Genomic DNA, 10,909 nt, shown 5'->3' on the forward strand with positions numbered 1-10,909 from the left:
CCCCCCCCCGTTTTTTCCCTCCTTGCAAATTAAAAAGGCTCTGAGGAGGGGTCCAAGCAAAACTCCCTCCATGACTGGGTGCTGTCGCGGTGTTGGCTTCGCCGCCGTCCTTGGTGCAGGTGGCAAGTGGCTCCAGCGCTCACTGCTCCAGCTTGGGCTTTTCCAGGGAACTGTTCAGCTTCTTCAGTGTCTTTTTGATGCGCAGGGCGGTGAGACGTGCTGAGGGGCTCTGGTACCAGCACTCCTTCATCACCCTTGCCAGTGTTGACAAAACCTGGGGGCAGGCACAAAAAGAGGGGAAAACAGAGGAATTTCATGGGAAGCAAAGGTCTGGCTTAGGGTGGGAGTGGGGTGGCCTGCCTCAGGACTCACTGAGTCGGAGAAGAGTCGGTTGGGGACCACAGGGGTCTGCTGGTCCACGCACACCACCTTCTTCATGTCCTCGAAGCTGGGGTCGCTGGGGACGGCATCGAAGAAAGGCGGCCGGTACTCCTCCACGATGCCTGCGGGAGGGGGAACGTGAGGATGGCAGTGGGAGGCATGTGGTTCAGCTCCCTCCCTGCACATCCCTACCATGACCAAGAGCGCCAGCTCTAGCATCAACCACCAACCTGCAGCCCGCCTTGGGGGGTGCACGGGTTCCCAGGAACTGCCGCTGGGATTTGCTCCACCACGCCAGTGGTGATGCTGCGTGGTGGTGCATGGCTCTGGCACCGGCTGCACCATGGGACCTCACCAGGGTGGATGGGGCTGGCTCCAGCACCGGCTCCAGCACCACTGGTAGCTCCAGCTCCAGCCCTACCATGACCATCAGCACCAGCTCTAGCATCAGCCATGGCTCCAGCACTGGCTCTAGTACCACCACCATCTCCCAGCACTGACGCCACTCCGCAGCCCCTTACTTCCCGCTGGCAGCCCCCCATAAGCCTGCCAGCTGGCCCAATTAATCTCCGCTTAGAGCCTCCATATGTCTGAGTGTCGGGGGGGGGTTTAACCTCTCTGGGCCACCCCAAGCTCCCTGCACCCTGGGGGGTGGCCCCTGAATGTCGGGGTCCCCTAAAGCCCCCATCCCCAATGCCCTGGGACTGTGCAGGGACCATGCAGCCCATCCTGGAGGGCACAGGTGCCTGAAAGGGTTAAAACCACCCGGCTGAAAGTCACCCCCTGCACATGGCTTTGGTAATTCGAAGTAAATGTTTAATCTGAAGGAGCCCCGCGTGGTAAATGAGATTATCTTGGCCAGACTGCACCTTGGGGGGACCTCCTGCCTCACCCGCCAGTACCCAACCATTAATTAATGCCTCTAATGGACTTTGCTGGACAGTGAGCAGTGCAGGGCAGCCCTGAGGAGACTTCTCCACAGCGTGGGGGACCCTGTCCCCATCCCTATTCCCCCAGGCTGAGCCCTGCTGGTCGGAGGTCCAGGCCATGGCCGGCTTCCAGGCAGCGCTCCACGCCACTTGTTTTCTAATCAGCACTGAACAAACAAAGCACTGATTGAGTCTAATGGGCCCTTTAATCAGGGAGCCGGGTGCTGACACTAGATTACAGTGTTTATAATTTACAGCTAATCTTCTGGGCGAAGGGAAAGAAAAAAAAAAACAAGGAAAAAGAAGGGAAGGAGGAAGCAGGCAAGGAGCCTCATTGGGAGCGTGGCGGCCGACCGGCCGGGAGCCACTCACCGTTCACCACCGTGCGCCGGGTGATCTCCCAGAGCACCAGCCCGTACGCCCAGATGTCTGTCTTCTTGTAGGACTCAAAACAGTCAGTGCGAATCTGCTCGCTCAGCACCTCTGGGGCCATGTAGCGCTTGGTGCCCACCCGGGGGTTGTTGCCAATGTCCAGGTAGTCGCTGCCCTGAGAGTGCATGACGGCCAGTCCTGCAGGGATGCCGGCCTTGGTCAGTGCCATGCTGGTGCTGCATCCCCAGGATGTCACTGCCCTGGGGCACCACATACCTGGGGTACCACATCCCTGGGCCACCGCATCCCTTGGGTACCACGTCCCTGTGTGCTTCATCCCTGGGGTACCACATCCCTGGGGCACCACGTCCCTGGGTATTGCATCCCTGGGGTACTACCATCCCTGGGGTACCATATCCCTCGAGCACTGCATCCCTAGGCGGTGCATCCTGTCCCCCATCTTACCCAGGTCTGCGATGCAGCACTGCCGGTTGCTTTTCACCAAGATGTTCCTGCTCTTCAGGTCGCGGTGGGCAATAGCGGGCTTGCCCTGAGTACCGAAGATCTCCACGTGGAGGTGGACAAGGCCACAGATGATGGAGGAGGCCAAGCCCAGGCAGGTCTCCACATCCAGGGCCATCCTCTGCAGGTATTCATAGAGTGAGCCGTTCTCATGGTAGTGGGTGATGAGCCAGAGCTGGGTGCTGGAGTTCCTTGATGTCATGTCGGAGGCAATGAAGCCTGGATGAGGAGAAGAGCTGGGACTGTGAAGCCGCCGTGCAGCCACCTCCCGGCCCTCCTTGCTCCCCACCGCTCACCCAGGATGTTGTCATGCCGGAGGAGGACGGTGTTGTAGATCTCTGTCTCGCGGAGCCATGACTGCTCATCCCGGGAAGAGAAGATCTTCACGGCCACGCTCTCCCCATGCCACATGCCGCGCCACACCTCACCATAGCGTCCTTTGCCTGCCATCACCGTGGCATCATGTCATGTAGCCCTTATGGCCCCTGACCCACTCCCCGCACCCAGTGTTGATGAACCCAGCCCCCGGTGTGGAACAGCAATGGGGTGGTGCGGGGTCCATTGACCGTGGCCAACTGCCTCCCATCCACCCACCCAGTGCTCTCTGCCTCTTCCATATGGGGGAGAACTTAGGGTCTCTATGGGCTTTTGGCTGAGAAGGTCAGGACCAATACCCCCATCCTAGGTCTGGTGTCACAGTGCCGTCACTGGCTGTTGGGGGAAGGGGGTTTGGCACCTGCTTAAACACCAGCTGGGGGTCCGGGGCAGCCTCCCCCCATGCCTGGCTGCTCTCCTTACCCACGCACTCCACAAGGGTGATTTGCCGAGCCACCGTTCGCTGGACGAGGAAGGGCAGCCCCGAGCCGCTCCCCGTGGTGCAGTCATCATTCAGCAGGTCCTGGGATGGCAGTGGGGTCAGCCCGACGTGCCCCACACCCGGCACATCCCTCCTTCTGGGGGCATCTGAGGTCCCCTCCGGAGCTCACCCACCTCCAGAGTGCTGTCTCCCACTATGGATGCCTTCAGCATGAGGTCCATGTCTCCAAAGTCACTTTTCTTGTGGCGGTGCTGGGCCACCTTCCAGCAGAAGAGAGCCGTGAGCGCCGCAAGGACGAGGAGGGCGAGCAGTGGGACGAAGATCATCAAGAGGAGGTTGGGCAGGGAAAGCGCCTTTCCCAGGGCCTTTTCTCCTGGGTGGGGGAAACCATGGATGGGAGCATGAAGGTGGACCTGGGAGGGTGGAGGTCTTGGTGCTTGGGCTTGGAGTGGGAAGGGTTGGGATCTTGGTGCCTGGGTTTGGACTGGGAAGGGCTTGGACCTAGGGAGGGTGACTCTGCATTGGAGTTAAACCCCATGGATGGCTGCTTTGCAGGCACAGCCCAAGAAGGAACACCTGAGGACATCTCACTGGCCCTGTCCCACCAGGGAAAGGGTTGACCTTTGAGGTGCTGAGGGAGGGTGGAGATGATCTGGAGCTCCCACCACATCTGCAGCCGCAGCTCTGCCCTCCTGCCCCTAGCTCCTCCAAGGCGTCCGTGCCCCCGTACCTTGCAGGAAGATCTCCAGCTCGGTGTTGCACATGCTGGACTGGCAGCACGTCATGCCGTACTGCTCCGTCACGGGTGTGTGGCAGTTCTCCAGGATGTTCTGAGAGAAGCAGCCCCGGTGCTGGATGATGGTCCCGTCCTCCTCCTTCCTCTTGCTGACAAAGCACACCTTGCCCGTGCAGGTGGGCTGGCCGCAATGGGGGACGTCGCAAACACAGAGGAAATCCTCTACGGGCATGAAGGGAGGGTGCGTTGTGCTGTGAGGCCACCCCGCTGCCCACCGGTGGCTTTGGGGACGCTGACATCTGTGCTAAATGTTCTTGAAGCAAATTCCTGGAGCCCAGGACCACCAACAGTCTGGGCTGGGGAAGGTGGCTGCTCAGTACAGGGAAGCCCATCCTGGGACCTTGTGTAAAATCCTTTGCTCCCTGCTGGGACCCAAGTGCCACTCCCAGAATTGGAGGTTACCTGTTCCCATGTCTCCAGGGAAGCAGCGGAGGGGCCGTGCATCCAGCCCCACCAGCTGGGATTAACTGGGGTGCACTGGTTGACAGCACAGAGGGTCCCATCCTGCCTGTGGGAGTGCCCAGCTCTGGGACTGCCCACAGGAGCCAAGATGGGACCAAAAGCCCTGAACCCAGCTGGTTTCACCCTAGTGGGTGCCGTGGGGATGCCACATTTTGGGACCTGGGTGCCGAATACCGGGGTCTTTCCTGGAGCTTTCCCTGGCCGCCCTGAAGGCGCTTCCTGGAGCGCCAGAGCAGCACAAGGAGTGGCCGCACTCCCGACCTCCCGATTTAGCTCTGCCCTTTGACGCAGAAAATATCCCTCCTGGAATCAGCGGGTTCAGTGCTGGGGCAGCCAGACAGACAGCAGCAAGGGGACAGACAGACGTGGCCAGCCCCCCTCCTGTACCTGTCATCCCCCAAAGACTGGTGGCAGAACAGGGACCCAGTGGGACCTGGATCTGCCCCCAGGTGCCACCAGTGCTCCCCTGGGATCCTGAGCAGCTCAGCCCCACTCCCCACCATTACCCCTAGAGAAAAAACAAACACATTTTAAGGCACGTGAGCTTTCTCCCCATCTCCCCTCCAGTGACGTCAAAGCGCTTGATGAACTGTAATTAATTAAGCCGAGATCCTCTCTGGGAGGCAGGTCACCATCCTGGAGGGGAGCAGTCCCCAGTGTGAGTCCCTGAGAGGTGGTTTATTTTGAGCAGAGCCACGTGCTGACGTTCCCAAAGAGCCGACGGCTTATTTTAACTCCTCCAGTTCGGTACTCACCGGCCGCAAAGCTGAGGGACAGGGTCACCAGTGCCAGTACCGCCCGGCCGCAGGCTCCGCACCGCATCGTCCTGCCAAGAGCAGAGGAGTCAGAGGCAGCCCCTGCACCCCCATGGCCCCCCCGTACCCCCTGGGGTGGCTGGTGGGGAGGAAGGGGGCCATTGGAGCAGGGCGAGGATGTGCTGCTTCGCAATGGAGCTGGGCTCTGAACATCCTGGGTGCAGCCCTTCCTGAGGGCAGAGCCCTGGAACCACCCAAGCTGGGGGGAAGCAGCGCTCGGAGGGGCTCTAGCACAGGGACCTGGCCATGGTCGTGCCATCCCATCATCTCACCTTGATCCTGGTGATTCATATTCCACCATGTCCCACCATTCCCGTGGCTCCCACGCCATGAAAATGCAGCCGGCGGCAGGCCCCATGGGCTTGGCAGCCACGGTGAGCATGGCGATGTCATGGCATCGCCGGAGACCCCAGGTTTGGCAAGACTTGCGGCATGGGAGGGAGTTCAATGTGTCCCTCCACCGGCACTGGAGCGAGTCCGGGCCTTGGGATTTTGTTCTGAGCTTATCGGTGACACAAGCTGTAGGCAGCCAAAAATTCCCCAGCTGTGCTTTTGGGGGAAGATTTGCTATTTTTACTCCTTTTTTTTAAAAAAAAAATCTCCTTCTAAAAAGAAACGTTTCTGCCAAACCAAACACAGCGGAGCTGGCACTGCCCCCACACCCCTTGCCCCTTTCTTATGGCTGAGAGCTTGGCTGGGGCTCCCAAACCCCTCCTGGGTTCATTTTTTGTCATTCCTGACATAAACACGCCAAAATCGCCATTTCCTGCAATTGAAGGAGCCCAGCCCAGGGCAGCTGGGACAGGAATCAAGATTGTTTAGATTCTGTCCTTGATGGGGAAGCTAAGTCACGCAAACCCGGCCCTTGAGAGCACACACGGACGTGGCTGACCCAGGCGGGCTCCGGCTGCCACGTAAAATCGAGCTTTTCCTCCCCAGAATAGCTCACTTGGTTGTCGCTTGTGGGGAGGAAACAGCAACCAGGGAGAGCAGGAGCGGGGTCTTGTGCCCTGGGTAGGAGCGATGCTGGGGTTGATCCCTCGGCTGCCCCGGGATCAGCTTTAATCTAAAAATATAACCCCCCATGGAGCTGGATGCTCTTGTCAGGACTGCTTCTCCGTGCAATCCCTACAAAATGTATCCTTTAAAGGGGGGTCCGAGACCCCCGAGCGGGGTGGAATCCCCTCCTTGGGAGCTCTTCTATAAAATCCCAAGTTGTTCGATTTGCCACAAAACACGAAGCAGCTGGGGCCTCACCCAAAACTTTGCCATAGCTGCAACAATGCCACAGGGACTTTGATGCAGGCATCAACTGAGGGCAAACCTTAACCCAGTGCCATCCCTGGCATCCCACAGGAAAAACATCCCAGGTGAGGTGTCAAACCAGCCCTGTCCCTGTTCCCAGCCTTTGTCCCTCCATCCTTGCGCTGAAGCTGCGACTCCTGCACCCTCCTGGCACCCGGAGCATCCTCCCCAGCCTGGCTGGGGGTGATGGCTGTCCCGGTGCCATGTCACCTCCTTCCATCCCTCGGAATTTGCAGCAGAAGAAAGAAAAAAAAAATCCAATTAAAACTTTTGGATGGGGTTTCATTAATTAAGCCGATGGGGTCCAGAGCAATCCCCAGCCCTCGGGAAGGTGGGGCTGATCTTTGGGGACACACTGGACAGCCGGAGGTTCCCTGGCTCTCACTGGGGTGGCTTGGCTGAGCTTTGCAATCCCGGGGCTTCCGTCCTCCCCTGCAGTTTCTGCTGCTCCCGGGAAGGGTGTTTCGCTGCAGGATGTGGCTCCTGAGTCAGTTTCCCCCGTGTCGCCTTTTCGCAGGGAGCCAGACACAGCGGGGACCCTGGTGCCGGCGCCAGCTGAGGGGCAGCAAGGTGAGACAGCTGCCGGTGCAGAGGGTTGGATTGACACTACGTCAGAGTCGGCAAGAGCTTTGCCATGGACTTCCAAGCCTTCACCCTGGTTTCAGGTGATGGCCAGAGTTTTTCCTCCTTCCTCCCTGTAGCTGCAAGTTGGTGACAGCACTGAAGCCATTTGCATCGTCCAGTGAAGCTGGGATGGATGCAAGGCTCAGTGCAGGGACCTGCACGGCGTGGGGCGATCCTGCCCCAGCCTTGCCGTAGGGTTTGGATGCTTTGCTCTGAAAATGGAGCCTCTGGAGCGGCCGTTTGGGTCTTTCTTACCCACCCTCCTGCGAAGGACCTGGGATTTGGGATGCATCGAGGTGGCGTTGGTGCTGTCGGTGCCCCAGAGCCTGCAACTCACGGAATTGTCAACTTCCCCTTATTTTTCCTCATGCCTTTTTGAAATAGACCCAAATTCCCCATTTCCCAAGTCAAAATAGACCCAAATTCCCCATTTCCCATGCCAGCTCCGGGCTTTTGGTTGCAGCCGTGGATTATTTCAGCTCTTTAGCAAGGACCTGGGGACAGATCCTGCTCCTGCTGCGTGATGTAGATCCGAATTTACACTCCCGCTTCCAGCCTCCGCTAACCCTGATGTCAGCCTCGGCACCGAACAGTGAAGGAAATGGGGCCTAATCCTGATTTTGGCTGCACCAGGGGAAATCAGGAGGGAAAGGCTGAGCTAGGTGCGCCCCCGGACCCCGTAGCACTTCCCCACTCACCTACAGCAGCCGTTGGTGCCCACGGCAGCACCGGGTCCTGGTGAGGCTCTCCTGGTCACGGTGCTGAGCTCAGATGTGGCACACGCAGCTCAGCCAGGGCCGCTCTGCTCGGTGTCGCACGCCCTGGCTCGGAGGAGCTTCATGGGGCCGCTTCCTTCCCAGCACCCATCCTGGCACCGTGGCGTCAGGGAAAGAAACGTCTCAGTTCCCGGCCGTGGCTGGGCTCGGTGCGGCAGTCCCCTGTGTCCAAACGCAGCCGCTCGACGAGCGTCCTGCAGTCTGGATGTGGGAGAAGTTGTAAAAAAAATAGAAAAATGTTTCTTATTACTGCCTCTTCCTGCCTGGCCCCTCTCCACCACTCCCAGCTAATAAAGCATTTCCTATTGCTGAGCACACGGTCCCCTCCAGCCTCCCTTCCTCCAGCACACCGGGCCCCAGCTCAGTGCTGGTTGCTCTCACTCACCCCATTCCTCCTGTCCCTGCCCTTCGCCAGGCGCTTTCCCACCCAGATTCTTGGCTTTCAAGACGTCCATCACGTCCCCTTCCATGATCATCCAAAGGGATGCAGCCACTTGCTTTGATGGTACTGGGGGTGGGAATGGTCTGCGGAGATGCTGCAGGGTTGACCTTGAGGTGTGTGGCCATCACTCCCACTCCTGCATCCTTGTCTTCGCAAGGTTGGGAGCGCTGCGGCTCAGCCAAGGGGCTCCCTGGTCATTCGGTGCTGGCTGCAACACATCTGAGGTGCTGTGCTGAAGGGCAGGGGGTTTTCACACAGCATTGGAGGGTGCTGCCGAGTGGTCGCCCCATGGGGATGCTCTGCCCCAGCTCTAGGGCTGGGGTTGGCCGAGGGGGTTCGCTTGGTCCCCCCTGCCATCCCCATCCCTGCCACCCCCCATCATAGCCCCACTGGGAACAGGACTGTGGTGCCATTCCCACGGGGGGAGGCCGGGCACTTCCTGCTCCCCCAGGACACGTGGGGCTGTGGGCAGAGGAAGCAACACTTCCCCTTTGGCCATTTTGAGGCTGCTCTTTGGGTGCCCCCACTCCCAGCTGCCTCTATCCCCCTCCTCACTCCCCACTGCCTTTCCAAGCCCCATCCCTGCTTTTTCCCAGCTGCTCTCCCCCTAGAGTGACCCACTCCTATAGGCTGGCATTGCAGCCCCTTTCCTAACAAAATTACAGGGCCTGATTGACCCCTCTGCTCGCCACTGCATCACCAACACCAACCAAATGCCCTCCAGCACCTGGGGAATGCAGTGGCGAAGCTTTGAGGTCTCACCGACTGCCTCTCTCCCCCTGCAATCACCTCCCAATTGAGGAAGTTTAAACAAACAAAAAGCACAAAACCAGGATAAAACACGAAGGACCTTCATGCGTGACCTTGCCTGTGCCGGGGTTGGGAGCTTTGCCGAGCCGGCGCGGGGGAAACGGGTGGTTTCCATCAGATAGGAGCTGCTCGGGAGGAAGCCGGTGCCTGCGGACGCTTTATCGTTGTGACCATCTTTGCTCTGGCGCACGGGTCACTGTGATCCAACTGGTAATCGGCCCCTCCCAGGTTATTCCTGGATGGCTCCCGTGTCCCCACCACCTTCCATGGGTGCCAGCACCCTAATTTTACAGCAGCAGCCAGGATTTTGCCCCAGGCAGCTGCTTGTGCTGGCTCTTCAAGTCCTGCACTTTCATCTTCCAAAAGGGGAAGCTTTGTTTTTTAAGCTGTAATCATCTCTGGAGGGATAAATACTTGCTAAAAATCTTTGAAAAGTTGCTAAGTCGTAATCCCGGGTGACTCAAATGGCAGGGATGGGTGGGAGTCCCAGGCTGTGGCTCCGGTGCTGCTGCAGTGGGAAAACAAAATCCTTCAGAGCCCAAAGCAGCTGTGGAGGTGCGGTAAGAACCGCATCCATCTCTGGCAATCCCCGCCCCGTGCTGGTGCCAGCACCGATGGGTGCCCACCTAGGCACTGGGCTAAGTGCCAACGGCACCACAACGTGTCGCAACCTCTCGTCACACCCTTGAAGCTAAAATGAGAATTGCTGGCAAAGAATTTGGGGAGCTGGTGGAGGGGGAATGTATGTGGAGGCTGTAGCTCCCTCCTCCTGAGCATTTGGTTGGCAGAATCCCCTGGGAGGCAGTTCTGAATGGCAAAGGAGTCCGGAGAGGCTGGACACTCTTCAAGAAGGAACTCTTAAAGGCGCAGGAACAGGCCGTCCACGTGTGTCGGAAAATGAGCCAGCGGGATAGAAGAACAGCCTGGCTGAACAGAGAGCTCTGGCTGGAGCTCAGAGCAAAGAGCAGAGTTGACGGTCTGTGGAAGAAGAGGTAGGACACTCAGGAGGAGTACAGGGCTACCATGAGGCTGTGCAGGGTGAAAATTAGAAGGGCTAAAGCGCAGCTGGAACTTAATCTGGCCAGTGCTGTTAAAGACAATAAAAAGGTTTTCTATAGATACACTGGCAACAAAAGGAGAACTAAGGAGAGTATCTCCCCTCTAGTAGATGTGGGGGGAAGCACAGTGACCAGGGATGAGGAAAAGGCTGAGGCACTTAATGCCTTCTTTGCCTCAGTCTTTAGTAGGAAAACCAGCAGTACTCTGGGTACCCAGTCCCGAGCAGGAAGACAGGGACGGCAAGCACAGTGAAGCCCCTATAATCCATGAAGAGGTGGTTAGTGACCTGCTACACCACTTAGACATACACAAGTCTATGGGGTCAGATGGGATCCACCCCAGGGTCCTGAGGCAGCTGGCAGAAGTGCTCACCAAGCTGCTTTCCATCATTTATCAACAGTCCTGGCTGACTGGGGAGGTCCCAGTCAACTGGAGGCTTGCAAACGTGACGCCCATCTACAAGAAGGGCTACAGACCTGTCAGTTTGACCTCGGTGCCACGGAAGGTGATGGAGCAAATCATCCTAAGTGCCATCACACGTCACATACAGGACAACCAAGTGATCAGGCCCAGTCAGCATGGGTTCAGGGAGGGCAGGTCCTGCTTGACTAGTCTTATCTCCTTTTATGATGAGCTGACCTGCATGGTGGAAAAGGGGAAGGCTGTGGCCATTGTCTACCTGGACTTTAGTAAGGCCTTTGACACCGTCTCCCACAGCATCCTCCTGGAGAAGCTGGCTGGGTATGGCTTGGACGGCCACATGCCTTTTTGGGTCAAAAACTGGCTGGATGGGAGCACA

At 58.3% G+C, this 10,909-nt stretch overlaps 1 protein-coding gene across 1 annotated transcript; it reads right to left on the reverse strand.

Moving 5' to 3' along the window:
* Window positions 1-139: 139 nt before the first annotated feature.
* Window positions 140-5,101, reverse strand: ACVRL1 (activin A receptor type II-like 1). The gene is made up of 9 exons (XM_010186345.1): window positions 5,035-5,101; window positions 3,752-3,979; window positions 3,195-3,394; window positions 3,003-3,102; window positions 2,501-2,647; window positions 2,148-2,423; window positions 1,683-1,880; window positions 373-503; window positions 140-274 (listed from the first exon to the last, which is right to left on the reverse strand). The coding sequence occupies exons 1-9, from the start codon at window positions 5,099-5,101 to the stop codon at window positions 140-142; spliced, it is 1,482 nt and encodes a 493-aa protein (XP_010184647.1).
* Between the last annotated feature and the right edge of the window lie 5,808 nt (window positions 5,102-10,909).

The sequence above is a fragment of the Mesitornis unicolor genome, unplaced genomic scaffold, assembly GCF_000695765.1.
Source record: "Mesitornis unicolor isolate BGI_N332 unplaced genomic scaffold, ASM69576v1 scaffold9116, whole genome shotgun sequence".
Taxonomy (NCBI): Eukaryota; Metazoa; Chordata; class Aves; order Mesitornithiformes; family Mesitornithidae; genus Mesitornis; species Mesitornis unicolor.